Source organism: Cebus imitator, unplaced genomic scaffold, assembly GCF_001604975.1.
Source record: "Cebus imitator isolate Cc_AM_T3 unplaced genomic scaffold, Cebus_imitator-1.0 Scaffold407, whole genome shotgun sequence".
NCBI lineage: Eukaryota > Metazoa > Chordata > Mammalia > Primates > Cebidae > Cebus > Cebus imitator.
In genome coordinates, this window is record NW_016107722.1 from 1,140,203 (window position 1) to 1,158,475 (window position 18,273).

Sequence of the window (18,273 nt, forward strand, 5' to 3'; positions counted from 1 at the left end):
TTTCCCAGACAGGGTCTCGCTCTGTCGCCCAGGCTGGAGTGCAGTGGTGCAATCTCAGCTCACTGGAACCTCTGCCTCCCAGGTTCAAGCGATTCTCCTGCCTCAGCCTCCCAAATAGCTGGGACTATAAGCACCTACCACCATGCCTGGCTAATTTTTTGGAAAGCTTTTAAAGATAAGCACATAATACCAAAAGTAACTGTAATAGGAAAAAAAAAAGAAAAAAAAGGAGTACCTAAATGAACAGCTGTTGATGCACAGGGAAGGTTTAACACAAACTGGATTATAAACCCAAGCTGGCTAACTATGCCTCAGCTGAACCTGTAGGAATAATAGGCTAGGGCCACCCCAAAGAGATTAATGTGGAAAATAAATCTAGAGCAATAAAAAGAGCCTGTCCGACACTGTCAGATTCAAGTATTTTGTTTCTGCTTTCTCTTGGTAAGCGATCTAATTCATAAAACACTGACATGGTAAAAGTGGGTAGATATTAGGAGAGCAGGTCCTCAGTCTTCTAATCACTTACGTGCCTAACAGCCTACCACAGAGATGGGTGAACTTCACTGTCAATCATCTTTGAGGAATCAGCTGAGGACTACATATCTAATTTGGGAAACTTGAGAAAGTGGCTTCCACAAATTCCAACCAGTAAACTTACTCCTGGAGACTATTCTGGAATAGATTATTAAAAGGATATTTGTTAACACTTATGAAGGAAACTAGTGTTTGTTAAGAGAGGCAGGTTCATGAAAATATTTTGACAGGAATACTCAAGTAACGGCCCCAGGAAACCCATCGGGATTATAGAAGACTTGGTCAGGTCTCTCATGATCAAAAGTCCTTGTGAACAAGAAAGAAAAATAAATGGATGCTGACGTAATTAGGTTGACTGGAAACTGAATGATTGCTTGTGCTTAAAGTATGAATTTTTAGAGGCCAGCAATTGCTCAACAAATAATTTTTTGCATGAACTGATGAGGAGTCAGGTCCCTCTAGGAGTTCGCCAGAGTGTAAAACACAAGGTCTTTACAGATTTCCTTGTTATGGAACGGTTCGAGTCTCCTCACTCTTCTGGTTCTACATCTCTTCCTTAACATACTCGCCCCCATTAACAAGAACAGTTAACAGCTACTCTCTGTCTCCCAACCATGGTGAAATAAGGCATTTTTTCCACAAGTAGAGAATAAAACAGCATCTAAATCCAACAAGTTATTAGAGTAAGATTTCCACAAACACATCCATAAACTCCCTTGATCATTATGTGAAATTTCTATATACTGGTTCTCTTTCTTTTGATCCTCTTCTCAAGAAACTTCTGAACCACTTGTACTATTTTCAACTGCCTTAAGTTCCTCATCCCAAATAAAGCACAAGATTTATTTATGCTTATAAAAACATGCAAGCCATAATTTCCCTGCCTTACAAGCAGCAGCAAAAACTCAAATTTACAAGCCATTTTACCTTAAAACCGACTGTTCCAAAAAGGAATAATAAAAGTAAAATATTTTAAGTGCCACCATAATTTTTCTTAATTGGTAAGAGAAATGATGACGCTATGCCATCCACATTTATGAATCTTGTCAAATGACGAAAGAGTTACCGTAAACGGGCTCGGCATTTAAAAATTGTCTCCACTTTTTAAAAAATGACAGCTTATAAATTAAGCAAGTTTAAGAAATACTATTTGTAATCTCAAACAATCCACTGAAAGTGAGTCTTAATTTCAGAGTTTTATTGTATTGCACTAAAGGAACAGCAGGATGGTTATACAATTTTCTCTCTCATTCAGTTTTGAAAATCTAAAGTACCTGCAAATTCTTAAGAATACCTTTACCACCAGATTAGAACAGTAAGCATAATAACCAATTTCTTAATAAGTAATGTCTTACAAATAAAAACACATTTAAAATAGCTTTAAATGCATTCTTCACAAGTAATTCAGCATATATATTTTATATCATGTTTACTTATGCTTAAGAATTAAAGCAAGTATATTTATTACTCTGATGGAAATATGGGAAATCTCTCATTCATGCAATATACAGGGATAGTATCAAGTCAAAGGGAAAAATCCCGCTTTTTATTTTTGTAAATGTATCCATATATAATCATCTACATGACAGATGAGAAAACCCAAGAAGTTTCCCACTAGACAGATATACATTTTCAGTTCATCAGAAGCACCTGATATCTACAACTAATTTATAATTAGACACTGTTTCAATGAAACCAAAATGAGCCCTACAAGTTCCTATAAACAAAAACTTCCAATGTACTAAGACAGTCAGTAATCAATGCATCATTCAGAGGATTATGGCTGTTCCTTAAGAAGTGCAAGTTCAAACCTGTCAATACCAGAGGTAATCATTTTATATTAATTTATATGTAATTCCATTTAAATTCTTTATCCGAGTATAACATATGAAAACAGTCTTTCCACAAGCAAAAAATGTGGAAACATTTAAAAAATAAGGAGTCATTTTTAAAGTAACTGATCAGATTCCACAGGCTACTCTTGGAAACAGGATCTTGCTGGATAGAATCCCTTCATGTGGTGGCTTTTTGCATGCACTTAACTGGACCAATTCTTCTGTGTGTTGTTCTAAGAGCTCACCAAAACATAGATCATGCTGAAAAGAAGAAAAAAGCTGTTAATTTTAATATTCCTAATTATAAAAAAAAACTCAGAGCATGAGAAAATATGCTTTCTACGGCAAACTAGTATCACAGAAAATGAAAAGACTAATGACAAGTTCACAGCGATTTTCATTTGCATTTATGGACTTTTGCCTAACATAGGACTTGGCTCAGTGCATGTGCTGTAGTTGTCCCCTACTTCCTTTCCAATTTTAGCAAGTAGAACAGCACAGCTGAAAGCTTAATGGGGGATCAGAGCTTAGAGAAGCTATCCAAACACCACACTGCTCTGGAGTTGTGTCTAATAATAGGAGTGAGCATCTCTGCAGGGCTCACTTCACACCAGGCCCTGTTAGGTCTTTTATCCACATTACCTTGCTTAATCCTCCACGCGGTCCTAGAAGGCAGGTACCACATGTAACCCCATTATATAGAAGGGAATGATCAATCAACGATCATTCCCATTAGACAAAGGCTCTAAGCAAGAGCTTAACTTTTAGGAAGCGGTTAAAAAAGGAAGCGGGCAGGAAACAGCAAAATAAAAGGCAGTAACCATTTGATTTAGGCTTAAGAACTGCCAAGGGCCATTCTACACAGAATGATATGGGAAAGGTACCGGGGCATGGTTCAAAAAGCATGAATCTCTAAACAGAAATACAAAGCAAGGAGTTGAACAAACTTGATAGACAACTTTAAAACAGAACAAATGTCCTGGTGCTACCATTTCCTGGTGAATATTTTCCCACAACTGCACATCTCCAGCTTTATCATTTATTCAATCATTCATTTCATTTCTTTCATTCAACAAATACATTTGACATGCCTATTAATATGCCAGCCCTGTTCCAGACATTTACTATGGAAACTTACAAAATGAAAATCAACAGGAAATTAAAATGGCACACGGAATTTCACTTTTCACAGCATTTCTTTGTTTCATAGATGAGTAATAATCTGCATATGCTCTAAAGGATACTCATTTTCACAGTAATAGCCTCTAAAAGCATAAAAATAGCTTTTTCCTAAATTTCAGTCTAACCATTCATCCTTTTCTATGATGGAAACTTATGTATAAAGAGAAATATGAATATGAATAAAAGCCTAGCCTAGCAAGTTTTCAAGTCATGAAAAAGAGAGGGAATGGAAGCTGCTGTTTTTTCAAAGTTTACAGATTTTTTTGAAATATTTGTAAATCAGGGAGGAAAGCCCTCTCTAGTTGTATATCAATAAAAATGAGAAGGTATTTTCTAGAATATGTAAATAATGTGTAAAAGTATATTCATATAGCTTAAAGAAATCTATAATTCCACACTTAACAGCATCATTTTCTAGTTTTAAAAAGCAGTCATTTCACTGCACCTACAACACACCTATAGGTAGTGATTCTCAACCAGGGCAATTTTGCCTCTCAGGACATCTGGCAATGTCGAGAGACATTTTTAGTTGTCATGAGGAGGGCAGGAGGCTGCTAATGGCATCAGTGGGTAAAGGCCAGGGATGCTGCTAAACATTCTATGATATACAGGACAGCTTCCAACGGAAATTCCCACACAGCCCAGAATTGTCAACAGTGCCAAAATTGAGAAACCCCAACCTAGAGAAACAACGATGAGTCCATCAGAGTATAAAAGGAAAAAAATCAGTCCAGGCACAGTGGCTCATGCCTGTAATCCCAGTACTTTGGGAGGTCAAGGCAGACAGATCACCTGAGGTCGGGAGTTCAAGATCAGCCTGGCCAACATGGTGAAACCTCATCTCTACTAAAAATACAAAAATTAGCCAGGCATGGTGGTACATGCCTGTAGTCCCAGCTACTCGGGAGGCTGAGGCAGGAGAATCACAGGGGGCAGAGGGTGCAGTGAGCTAAGATCGCGCCCCTGCACTCCGGCCTGGGCGACAGAGTGAGACTCCATCTCAAACAAGAAAAGGAAAAAAATCAGAAAATGCACCACCTGTAAGGTAGAACTACTCCTTTCATTCACCCGACTCACATCAAGCAAATCAGAAAATAAAGGGCAGAGCACACCACTTATGACGAATGATAAGAACAAAAAGAAACACAATCTCTGGAGAGATACTGAAGACAAGCAGAAAATTCTACAAACTCACACATCCCTATCCTTCAATGCCATCACTCTTCCATGCAGAATAAGGACCATCCTTTACCGACTCAACGTGTCTGAAAACTTAGGAGGCAGCATCCCTGACCAAACCTTCTGCCTCTGATGGCAAGCTGGCTTACTGCCTTGACAAGCACCAGTGTGGGCCACATTCAATGTGTATGAGTTTGCTGGTGTGCACCATGCACACTTAAGACACTAAGTTATTCTTCGAGTGGATTTTAAGGTGCTCAAACCATAATGCCTGCAAACTTTTAAAACAGCAAAGTGAAATCATATTTCATTTTACCTTTTAAACTTACCCGTATAGGTAGTAAAAAAATGCTAGAAGATAAAAAGCTAATTTACACCATCCTTCCTTCTGACAATATGCTAGAATATCTGCATTCATGATGGTTGTAGGATCATACAGTCCTGGTCCACTCATCACTGGTCTACTCATATACCTGGAATAAACACAGTGTATTAGGCATTCAGAAGGGGCAGCAAACATTCAGATGAGACAGAGGATCCTTCTTCTGAAACATCTGTTACCAGAGGTGGTCCATACAAGGAAGCATTATTTTACTTATGGGCAAAATGCTTTCCTTTTATCATCTTAATTTTAAAAGTAGAGCCCCTAAATGAGCAGAATGAGACAGCTAAACAGGTTTCATCTAGTCTCTGCCTTTTCAGAAATCCAAGAAAAACAGGAAGAACTGTAAAAATAGATGTTTTGTTTTTATTTATCTTGACATAATTTTAGACTTACAGAAAAGATGTAAGAACCTTTCACCCAGATATTCCAAATATCCATTTTTACTACATTTGCTTTAACCTTCTGTTTCTCATTCTGGGTACTTTTTTTTTTTGGAGACAGGGTCTTACCCTGTCACCCAGGCTGGAATACAGTGGCACAATCTCAGCTCACCACAACCTCAGGCTCCTGGGCTCAAGCAATCCTTCTGCCTTGGCCTCTCAAGTAGCGGGAACTACAGGCACATGCCACCATGCCTGGCTAATTTTTCTGTATTTTTGGTAGAGAGGGGGGTTTCGCCATGTTGCCCTGTCTGTTCTCCAACTACTGGGCTCAAGTGATCCACCTGCCTCAGCCTCTCAAAGTGCTGGGATTACAGGCATGCCCCACTGCACCTGGCCCTCGGTACTTTTTTTTTTTTTTGGGAATGGAGTCTCGCTCTGTCACCCAGGCTGGAGTGCAGTGACGCAATCTTGGCTCACTGCAACCTCTGCTTCCGGGATTCAAGCAATTCTCTGCCTCAGCCTCCTGAGTAGCTAGGATTACAGGCACCCGCCACCACGTCCAGCTAATTTTTATATTTTTAATAGAGATGGGGTTTCACCATCTTGGCCAGGCTGGTCTTGAACTCCTGACCTCGTGATCCGCCCACCTCAGCCTCCCAAAGTGCTGGGATTACAGGCATGAGCTACCGCACCCAGCCAAGTACATTTTTTTCTGAATCATTTCAGAGGCCATTGTAGACATGATACCACTTTACTCCTAAATATTTATTCAGTATATATCTCCTAAAATCAAGGGCAATAAGGTTTTGACATGCCTATTAAAAAAAAAACTTCTAACTCTATATATGGCAGATTTAACTATGGAAGTTATAAAATATGATTATCTTTTACAAATAACCAAATTTATTTAGTTATCAACACAAAGAAATTAGACACACATTGTACATTTTGACTTATCTGAAGTTCAAGGACAAACAAAGCTAATCTAAGTTGATAAAGGTCAGTGGCCTTGGGAAGTGTGGAGGGTAACTCACTGGGATGGGGCACAAGTGAATGCTCTAGAGGCTACAACTGTTGTGTATCTTGATCTGGGTGGTGGTTTAACAGGTGTGTATATATGTGCAGAAATTCATTGAGCTATATACTTCAGACTTGGGCACAACACCTTAAGTTATACCTCACTTTAAAAAAAAAAATCCTTTAAAAATAAAGTAAGCTTGGCTGGGCGCAGTGGCTCACACCTGTAATCCCAGCATTTTGGGAGACCAAGGCAGGCAGATCGTGAGTTCAGGAGTTTGAGGCCAGCCTGACCAATACAGTGAAACCCCGTCTTTACGAAAAATACAAGAATTAGCCAGTTGGGGCACGCCTGTAATCCCAGCCACTCAGCACCCCGAGGTAGGAGAATCGCTTGAACCCAGGAGGCGAGGTTGCGGTGAGCCAAGAACACACCACTACTCCAGCTTGGATGACAGAGCGAAACTCCATCTCAAAAAACAAATAAATAAATAAAGTTTGGTAAGAGATATTAAAACAGTTTTTGTTCATCTACTCGATTATTTAAAAAATAAATGTCAACTAATCTTCAATTTTTTTTCTTTTTTTTTTTTGAGACAGAGTCTCGCTCTGTCGCCAGGCTGGAGTGCAGTGGTGCGATCTTGGCTCACTGCAACCTCCAACTCCCTAGTTCAAGTGATTTTCCTGCCTCAGCCTCTCGAGTAGCTGAGATTACAGGCATGCACCACCACGCCCACCTAATTTTTGTATTTTTAGTAGAGACAGGGTTTCACCATGTTGGCCAGGATGATCTCGATCTTCTGACCTCATGATCCGCCCACCTCGGCCTCCCAAAGTGCTGGGATTACAGGCGTGAGCCACAGTGTCCAGTTTAATCTTCAATTTTTATGTAGGTGACTAGCATGTAAAATAACCATATCAACCACAGTATATTTAAGGTTTAATTTAAAAAAATATTAAAAGTATATCTAAATATTACCTCCAAATATGATATGCCAAGAGGGGCATATTGAGACCCAGTGTAAGCCACTCTGCTGCACAAAGAAACATGACACAGAAGAAAGCATGGATGAGGTACTCTGGGAGTACAAGCTGGAAGGAAAACACAAGCCAGTTATCAAAATGCCTTGTCATTAAGTCAACTGCTAATCTGGAAAGCAGGTGGCAACCAAGTTTCTATAATGAAAAATCACTATTTTCTTGGACTCCAAAATAAAAATGGTACTGAGTTTTATTTCCATGCTTAATTTTTTACCAAAAGTAGGATTACAAGCAAACCGACCAGAGCATATAGCTTGCACTAACACAGTAAGATATATGAATTAAAATTTAAAGCTCAAATTCTTAAGAGTAATAGATCAAATTACACAAAGTTACTAACCAGACTGTTAAACAATTTTCTAGCCAACTAGAATACTTTTTCTTTCCACCATTTAACAATGATAGAAGCACAAAAATGAGATATCTGATCACAAGCAACATATTTAAAATTTCACAGAAACAAAACTCCCCTTTAGAATTTTACACATTAGTGTTTTTAAGAAACCAGAAATGCTACATACACAATATTTAGCAAACCACATCACCTTCCCACAGAAGTCATTTTTTATGGAAAGCCAATCAGCCAATAATCTCAGCACAGTGGGGGGAAGAACACTAATGTGCACAAATGTAAAAGATTTGCTTTCTGCAATGTAGGAGGGAAAAGACCGAGTTCTTAACCATGTAATTAGGATTTTCCAGGTTCCCAAGTTCTCATTCTTAGATGGTCTTTCTGTTTCTTTACGCCTGCTTGCCAACAAAATGCTACAGACAGAACAGAAGACCAGTAGAAGCTCAGAACCCCAAAACAAAATAAGTAGGTAGAGGTAATATTAAGTGAAGAAAAATTAATTCACGTAACATGTTTTTTTATAAAATGAACAGGAGTTAATGCTTTATTTTAAATTATCTTTCTCATCCTACAGATTTCAGCCTGATGACTCCGTTAAATAAAAATACCAAAACCTCTCATTGCAAGTTTCAGCCAAAGCATTTCCTATTAAGTCACAGCTACAAAGCCAGTTTCTCAAATGTTTGCTTCATACCAAATGGAAATCATATGAATAATTATTATCATCAGATCACTCCTGAGGGGAAACTATGGCTGTAGATAAAATAGAATCACACTACATACAGAAGCCCATTTTCTCATACTCCCAAACTACTCTTTGCAATTTAAAGCTGTAGAGGGAACTTTTTAATGAATAGTGTTTTAAATGAAATCTAGGTAAACAATTGATCTACACCACTAACCAAATATTTTCTACAACTTAATCAATATAATAACAAAAGATAAACTGTGCACCTGTATACAAACTTGTAACTAACATTTAAACTGGCATCTATTTAAGATCAAAGTTCTCTAAACAAGAAAATGGGCATAGGACTCTGAAACTCAAAGACTATAAACAGAACCAACCAAGAAAAATACACATTTTAAGAGTTCCACTAGAGTTGCTTTTATAACTGTGACTTAAATTACACAAGTGTCCTTAAAACATGACAAGCCTATTTCAGCCCTATAAAGCCAACTGATACCTAACAAGCAAGGTTTCATCCTACACTTACAGACTGAAATATGGAAAGAATAGTTTTGAAAGCATGACCGCCCCACCCCGCTCTTAATATACTTTAACAAAAGTGTTAATAAAGATAATCTACAACTCTACCAGTTCTAATATGAAACAACTGTCATTCCCTCCCTTCTCCTCAAAAGGAGTCCAGAAACATTTACTACGAATCTCTCTTTAAAAACCAACCCTCTCCAAGCATTCTTTAATGATGAAATTTCCCCCTAAGTGACACAAACATTATTCCACTTAGGAACCAAGGTTCAAACAGAAACTAGTATCCAGAAAAAATACCTCATGCAAATATGGCTGAAATGATAGTATTTAAATATGCAAAACATAATATTCTCTTGTTAAAGATCACAATTTAAAAAATAGCGATATTTGTCTTCCCCCATACTTTGGCAGAACTGTCAAAACAAATTTAAATAGGGAAAACTGTCAGATGCACTGCTATTCAGCCAATTATCGGCACCCTATCCAAAACGCAACCTGTGCTGCTATAAAAACGTCCTTCAACATACTGCAGCATTAGGATGTCCCAAGCACATGTCTTTTCTCAGTGAGAATATCCTTCCATTAAGGAAAGCCAGAAATCACACATTACATGTTAAAATGAAACCAGTCCCTCTTAAATTTATAATACATTAGGGAAATACAAGAGCTTGAGCTTCAAAAATTAGGCTGTCTTGAGTTCAAATGCTGACTCTATCTTAGCTGTATGACCTTCGGCAAAGTGCTTTAACCACACAAAGCTTCAGTTTACTCTCCTATTCATAAGATAACAATATACCTACCTCAGGATTCTCATGAGGATTAAATGAAAAAATTTAGGCAAAGTGCTAAGCACAGAGCCTAGCACCCAGGTAAATCCTCATCTAATTTCAGATATTTTTACCTTCATTATCATTTGGTTATTTGAAGTGATGAAAAGACAAACAGCATAGAATACTATTAATAAACAGCTATCAAAAGGGGAAATTTCAGTTTCTTCATTTTTTGGTAACAACTTCAACTACTTAGGTTAAAATGTTTTACAATTAACACTACTTTCCAACAGAAGGCAAATTCATCTCATGTCTTGTTTCATAAGAGCAAAGAAACAACTAATAAGTTAATACTTTTAATTGAACCTACATCAACTCTTACTGTAACAGTTCCAACTAGAAATCTCTTCCACCATCCATGTTTATCTGGGAAACAATAATAAAGTAACAAACTAACTCTATAGATGCTTTTCCAAATAAAATCCCTCTAGCACACTAGTGCTAGTACACTAGTATGCTAGACAACTAAAATCTATACAAACTCTCCCCTTCATTAAGTAATTTTTAAAGCTGAATTACTGCAGTTTATTTCTTGAAGACATACCCACTGCTTTCTTATAAAAAACGTTTCAATTCCTGACCAATCAGGCAAAATCAAATACATGGGCTAAAGGAGAATCTTCCTAAATGCAGTCAAAAATATAAAAAACAAGCTGGGTACCCTGGTGTACGCCTGTAATCCCAGCCACCCAGCAGGCTGACGCAGAAGGATCACTTGACCCTGGAGTCTGATACGAGCCTAGGCAATACAGCGAGACCTCCACCTCAAAACTTAAAAATACATACATACATGTTTTTTCAAAATCCCTACGCACAATGGAGCCACATTATCACTAAATTCATGATGGCTCAGAACTTAGTGTAATTCAGGCCTATTTTAGAAATATAAAGCAGATACACACTAGAAATAACTACATAGACATTTGTATACAAATTATCTACAAAATTATGGGACCCTAAGTCCAAAGAATGGCATTACTGCAAGATCCCAAAGTACCCAGAACAGAACTATCTACCTAACAGGCTCTGTATAAACATCAGCTGAAAGAATGACTCATGTATTCCAGAATATACACACCAAAGATAAAACTAGATATGGCAGATAAGTCCATACTAAAGATTTCAGTCACATACTACCTCACAATAAGTCACAACTCAAGAATAATCTCAACATCTGCTGGTCATTTTATGTTAACAAACTTTAAAGTACTACACCAAATAATTTCATAGAGAAGTGCCTATGGCTATAACATAAAAAAATGCATACGCATTTAACAGCTTTCCCTACTTGACTGGGCCAGCAAGCATATATTTGCATAAAATATGACATTTCATGAAATCATAAACCTCAACAGGCGTATGAACGAGCACACTGAACAAAACATTACAAATACAAATGCCTAACCCTCCCCATGAAATGAACAGAGCGTTAAAACATTAAACTAAAAAGCAGTACACACCTTTAATGCAATTTTGACTCTTTTAATCTTTTTGACCTTTTCAACTGTCTTTGGCCGACAATGTAAAAAGCAGATTGGAAGAATGTTAGTATGACAGCTGACAAGATCACCAGCAGATTAATAATAGTCAGAATAGTCAAGCATGACAGGAAAAAGAAGATTTTTAAAATTCTACCCATTTCAACAAGTATAAATACATCATGCTACTGAGAATATTGGCCATTTTCAAATTACATCAAGTTAAAAACAAATATACTTTTAAAATCCAAAGATAAATCCTATATTATAACTTACGGGATTCAGGGTATTACACTGGTCTATAGGATTCTTGTAATCAGTCTTCAGCTCATCAAATGCTATAATCTAAAACAAAATTAAAACAGTTAGGACCACTCACTTTAATAAAAAGGAGAAGCAAACCTGCCCTATCTTCAAATAATTATTAAAGTTAATAAAACAAGAACAAAAGTACACCAACATCACAAGTACCAATTTATAGCAAACTCATATACGACAAAAAGAAGAGCCAGAATCCGGCTTAAAGAAGTAAAAACACTCTTAGGTCAGTATCACTAAAATGATCTGGTATCACTGGAATAAATACCTTCAATTTCCAACATCTTCAATGCCTCGCTCAAGTTATTTTAACTTATCTCTGCTTAATATAATCTTCCAAGTAGAAAAAATCATTTCAACTGTTTATCCAAATTCCTCTTTATCCTAAAAAAAAAAAAAACAAAAAAAACCTTCCTATGCCAACTGCTTTCTGTAGGTTTTCCTAACTCCTTTGGGCAGAAGAATTGCAACCTTGTCTACATCTCCACATAGCACAGGACTCTATAATGCCATCGATATGGCTTTTCTCATACTGGAGTGTGGTATTTAAATACAGGTCTGTCTGCCTCTCTACACTCTCAGGGAGAAGGACCATTTTTATTTCTTTGTGCATGCTCCTCCTCCCTTGGCACAGTGCTCAGTGGGACACTAGAGATGGACTCAAACTCTTCAATTTGTTCCCAAACACATAGGTTTCTAAGGATGCTTTTGTCAACACTCTGGGGGAACGTGACTTCAACCTCAAGGGTCACTAGCATGTATGTTACGAGTCAAAATAGAGACTATGCACCACTTTGTGGCATAAATTCAGGTGTCAAAGAAAGACAAAGGGGGCAAGTTGATGGGGGAGTCATTTTAGTTGCTAACACTGCTCACCCCAGGGACACACAACCTAAGCTACCCTTCCCCTAATGAGTTAGGAATAGTATCTTTGTTTGTGAAATGGTGTTGATCAATACCATCAGTAATCAGTAAAGTTACACATTTCCATCTTTTAACATGACTGCTTATTTCCCTATTAAAATTCTTAGTTCCATAAAAAGATAAGTTTTCTTTCAATTTCCAGAGTTTTATAAATTTCACCAACCTGTCCTAATAAAAACTCCAACCAAAGAGCAATAGAAGGAAAATAATAAAACATTAAAATGTAATATCTGAAAGAACCAAGACTGTTGTATTTACTATTATGTCCCAGGGCCTAAAATATAAAATAGTGCCTGGCACACATTAAGTGCTCAATAAATATTTATTACATGGAAGGAGGGGGGTGAAAAAATAGAACTAGGGATTAAAAACGTATGGAACTCACCAGGAGGGATTTTCCTTGGCTAATGACACCTAACACAAATGTTAAAAATATAAATATGTAATTAGAAAATACTAATTTCTGATTACTTATGGACATTATTAGTCAGCTACCTGACACCAGCCACAGTGCATCCCCAATGCATTTTAGTAGTCAAGTTCAAGACAAGGATCATAATCGTAAGTACTTGTCTATAACAAGATCTAACTTAATAGAATACAAAACACATCTTTAATACTGATATTTAATTGGACATTTTCTTCAGGTGACTTTAAGGAATTTTTTTTTTTTTTTTTTGAGACAGGGTCTCACTCTGTCATCCAGGCTGGCGTGCGGTGGCACAATCTCAGCTCACTGCAACCTCCACCTCCTTGGCTCAAGTGACCCTCCTGCCTCAGCCTCTGGAGTAGCTAGGACTACAGTTGCATGCCACCATGCCTGGCTAATTTTTGTATTTCTTGCAGAGATAGGATTTTACCATGTTGCCCAGGCTGTTCTCAAACTCCTGAGCTCAGGTGATCCGCCTGCCTTGGCCTCCAAAAAGTGCTGAGATTACAGGCATGCGCCACCGTGCTCGGCCACAAGGGATCTTTTAAGTATGTTGTTGAATGGGCTTCTGTTTGAGTTGCTATAGGCTAGGGTCTGAGAACCTCTTCTGAGCAGATTCCTAAACTAATGATTTTCGAATATTTCTGCAGCTATGTGGCTGAGCAAAGACACCCACAAAATTTCCCACAGAAGTATAACAAAAATAAAACAGATAAGTCCTTAAAGATGCCAAGTACACAATTCAGGCTACCTTCCAATTTGATGTACATCTTTAAAGAATGACTTCTGCACTTTCAATTTTGCAAACAATCTATGTTCCCAACTCTATTCTCCACAGAGCATCAACGATGTGAATTAGGACTAAATTGACAAATATAATCATCAGCGTAAAAAACATTATCTAATACAATGATTAATGTAAATAAGATTTTGGGAATGTAATTTTAAAACTGTAAAATGAATCTTCTGAAAGGTACATCAACTACCTGCTACAGTTCGGTTTTTAACTCCTCCAAATCTCAGGTTGAAATCTGATCCCCAATGTTGGAGGTGGGATCTAACGGGAGGTGTTTGGGTCAAGGGGGCAGATCCCTCATGAATGGATTGGTGTCAACTTGGAGGGAATAAGTAAGTTCTTCTGCTATTAGTACCCAAGATAACTAGTTGTTAAACAGCACCTGGCACCTCCCCCTCTTTTTCCTTTGCTTCCTCTCACTGTGGGATCTCTACACACTGCTCCCGGCCCATGAGTGGAAGCAGCCTGTGGCTTTCACCAGATGCCAGCAGAATCCTGAGGCAAATAAACCCCTTTTCTTTGTAAATTACTCAGCCTCCCATATTCCTTTACAGCAACACAAATGGAGTAGGATACTACCTAAGAAAATAAACATAAGGTTTTATGGATAATAGAAAAATTAAAACTATCTATTTAGAATTGTTTTTAAGAGGATACTAATTCTCTGAAAGAAGAAATCCTTAAGCATAAAAGCTCTCCACAAATCCGTGACATAATTTTTTTTTAATTCTATAACACGACTTAAAATTATCTGCTTTGCCCCGACAAGCATTCGTTTCAAAGCTGAAATTAAATTGCCCATTTTTTTAAAGTGCAGTTCAGGTTTTCCTTAAGCCAAACACAACCTGGTTCAAAACATAAAAATGTGAAAAAGGCTATCCCACAGCTCTAAGAATCCCTCATCCCAGAAAAAAGGAACACCCATGAAGCAGAAAGTGACTTAAAGCTACGTCTACAGATGAAACGGAACCACACATTTTCATCAGAGGGTTACTAAGGCTGAGCTAGTCTGTATCCCAAATTATTTTACGTATTGTTCTTCCACCAAAGCAGAGCTGAAGATGCTCTTCAAATTACTGGTTCCTACTGACAAGCATTCTGAGTTAGCAGTTATTTCTGACACAGTTAATAGCCTACATAAGTATTCCTGATTACAATAAGCCGTCAGGTCCCAAAATAATTACAATCACGCTGCTTAGCAAAAAGAAATGGATTTGTGATATCCTTCCACTTTGGAGACCTTTTTGCACAAGACGCTGCTGCTATTTAATCATTCTGCCCCTCCTTACGTTTCATAGAAATCTTTGTTATGGACATGATGAAACCTGACTTAAAATCTACATCAGAGTGAACATGCACATTCAAATTAAAAGCAATACTCCAGAAGGTACTGGAATATGGGGAAAACAGAAGCAAGTATGAGATAAATTTTTAATGAATGTTGACTCCCAGAGGGCTCCCAATGCTTTCAATTTTGTGCTCGAGCAACAGAAATTCTTAAAAATCTCTGTGGAACTATGTCACAGGGAACTAGTACTTTCTCCTTACAGGCACCAGTAAGACTGTGCTTCCACCCTGCAATAGGGATGATGTGTGAAATAGAAATAAATACTGCTCCAGAAAAGCTTAAGGTTTCTGAGCATCTCAAAATCAAATGAAAACTCCCTCTACTAAATCAAGCAATCCTGACTATAGGGGTGGCTTGGAAGGCTGCGGGTTGAAACTCCAGCGGTCAAAGGATGATTTGCGGGGGTAACACGAACATGCAATCAACAAACTAAATCAATCCAACTTGCATCAAAGTTCACCAGGAAACAACAATCTGGAAAAAGAAAAACAAGTGATTTTATTTGAAGCGCACCCAACAAATGCTGAAAAGTAGAGTTGAAAATTCACCCTAAGTAGGTTACACTTTGGCCAGAGTCCTGTGGAAACCCTAAAAGAAAGGCAATCGGTATTAATAAAAATTCTGAAAACTTCATTCACACTACGCCCGTACCACCTCGCCAGTGGCATCCTCCCTGAGGATGCGGGGCCGCGGGTCGGCCGAGGTCCGTGCAAGCGCAGCGCGGAACCGCAAGGGCCCGCCTGGACCGCGACCGCCCCACCCAGCCGGGGAGGAGTAGCGGTGCGCGCGGCCTGCGCCGAGACACCGCGGGCGCATCCACCCGGCGACCGCGCGCCGCGGCTCCTCCAGTACCCGCGGCCTCCAGACCGCGGACGGACGGCGCGCAGACCCCTAGCCGCGCTGTCCGCACCGCCCCGGCCGCATCCCCGGCGCGCAGACCCAAGGGGCCGTAGCTGCCCCAACTGCAGGCCCGGGGCGAAAAGACGCTGCGCCGCCGCCTCGCCCTCCTTCCCCTAGCCCCGGCTACTCACGTGCCAAATGGCGAAGAAGATGAGCGCTGCGGTGAGCAACAGCGCCAGCATGTAGCAGAAGGCCGCGAATGTGAACGCCATGGCCGGGGAGGAGGAGCGGGGAGCGGCGCCGGTGCCAACGGAGAAAGGCGGCGCAGGGCCCTCTGGGTAAAACCATTCACTTCCCCCGGCCGCAGCCACGACCGCCGCCGCCGCCGCCGCCGCCGCGGCGCCCGCCCTCCCAGCGCGCCTGCGCACCAGCCCAGCCGCGCTGGCGCCCTCTGATGACCGGAGCCTGCTTTGCACTGACATGATCCACACAGTTGGTTGATTTATTTTTCCTTCCTTCTCGCGTTTATTCGTTCAACAAATATTTATTGAATGAGTGCCTAATTTGTTCCAGGCACCGCGCTTCTTGCTTCAGGTACAAATATGAACAAGATAGTACTTGCATTGAAAGAACTTAGTATAAAGCCGGAAATGAACACCTAAATTAATAATTACAGTATTATAACCCCGTAAACGGATGTTCGTGGGTTGGTCTGAAAGGTCGAAGAAGGACAGCCAGCCCGCCGTGAAGCATTTAGGCAGAATTCCTGCTGCAAGTGTTTCCTAAGTTGGCCTTAGATGATGAGCAGAAGTTCTCCAGGCAAAAAGAAGATAGAACTGGCAGTCCAAGGAAACGGTTCAGAATGAGCAAAAGCATAGAGATGGAAAAAAAGAAAAGAAAAATAAAGCTTTGTGTCTCAGGTGAAACCAGCAGCAGTTCTTTATTAATGCAATATAAGTGCAAGACAGTGGCGAGAGTTAGAAAGGAATTAGCGAGGGATCCGATCACAGAGGACCTTACATGCTGCGTTACAGAGCTCAGACTTCAAAACCCATGAGCCCAAATTTTTCCCATTTTTTTTGCTCACCACACGAAGCTAGAAAGATTTTTTTCGTTGCATCCCCACGGAATATCATACAGACATCAAGTTATGAAGAGGTGGAAATCTAGATATAGAGATGAAGAAATATATGTATAACCGAAACAAAAATTTCACAAAATTGTACTAACGATCTATAAGTACTTTTCCTTCTACTCTCTTTTGGTATTTTTTTGTTTTTAATGCTGGTTGTAACCCACAAAATTGATTCAAAATCTATTAACTTTCCATTACAACCATTTTTGAAAGGAAAAAAAAACTGTTAACTGATTGCTGCTGATGGACGTGAAAATCATTGAAGGCTTTTGAGCAAAAGAAAACCATGGTTAGCTTTGCATCAAAGATCATTCACCTAGCAAATTGTGTAGAATGGTTTAGAAGCAGGGTCTGTCCAGTGCTGTGCAATATAACTTTCTGTGATGGCGAAAATTTTCTCTACCTATATTGCTTGATACAGTAGCCACTAGACACATTTGGCCTTGTTGAGCACTTGTAAATTTTCTAGCATGACTGAGAAACTAAACTTTACATTTCACATCATTTTAATTAAGTAAAATGTGGCCAGTGTATTGGACAGTGCAGGCCTGTGCCACCAGGATTGCACCTATGTACAAATTATAAAGTTACTTTTGGCCAGCCACAGTGGCTCATGCCTGTAATCCTAACACTTTTGGAGGCCAAGGCAGGAGGATCACTTGAGCTTAGGAGTTTGAGACCAGCCCGGGCAAAGTAATGAGACCTCATCTCTATTTCTTTTTAAAAAATAAAATAAAATCAATAAAATCCAATAAAATTGTTTGCAAAGTTACTTTCACCAGATGGACAGAGGCCGACACCAGAGTATAGGAATATAGACTACACTTCAGCCCACTAACCTCCTTGCCTAGGCACCTATGTGCAGTACACAAACTGACCAACCGTGCACAATGACCCTGATTAGAGGAGTGTTCGATTGGAAACGGGGCCGACAGCAATGGTCCAAGCAAAAGTTGCTGTGGATCTGAACTAAAGCAGTAGAAGCTGGGGAGGGAAGGGGTGAACATATTTGATAGTATTTGGGAGACAAGCTCAGCCAAACTTGATTAA

General features: G+C 39.2%; 1 protein-coding gene across 2 annotated transcripts; it reads right to left on the reverse strand.

Annotated features, from left to right (window-relative positions):
* Positions 1-1,711: 1,711 nt before the first annotated feature.
* On the reverse strand, positions 1,712-16,512 carry CNIH1 (cornichon family AMPA receptor auxiliary protein 1). 2 transcript variants are annotated; one of them, XM_017509129.2, is made up of 6 exons: positions 16,280-16,512; positions 11,709-11,777; positions 11,415-11,462; positions 7,495-7,607; positions 5,060-5,203; positions 1,712-2,630 (listed from the first exon to the last, which is right to left on the reverse strand). In XM_017509129.2, exons 1-6 carry the CDS (start codon positions 16,358-16,360, stop codon positions 2,603-2,605), a joined length of 483 nt encoding a protein of 160 aa, XP_017364618.1. In that variant the 5' UTR covers positions 16,361-16,512; the 3' UTR covers positions 1,712-2,602. The 2 variants fall into 2 exon arrangements, with proteins under 2 accessions (XP_017364618.1, XP_017364619.1); XM_017509130.2 differs by lacking the exon at positions 11,415-11,462 and having other exon boundaries at positions 16,280-16,510.
* Positions 16,513-18,273: the final 1,761 nt, after the last annotated feature.

Coding starts and splice junctions, on each gene's coding strand:
- CNIH1 (XM_017509129.2), bottom strand. CDS start 16,360: ATGGCGTTCACATTCGCGGCCTTCTGCTACATGCTGGCGCTGTTGCTC. Junction 11,463..11,708: donor AGTGTAATACCCTGAATCCC/GTAAGTTATAAT, acceptor TGTCGGCCAAAG/ACAGTTGAAAAGGTCAAAAA. Junction 5,204..7,494: donor TTGGCATATCATATTTGGAG/GTAATATTTAGA, acceptor TGTTTATTCCAG/GTATATGAGTAGACCAGTGA.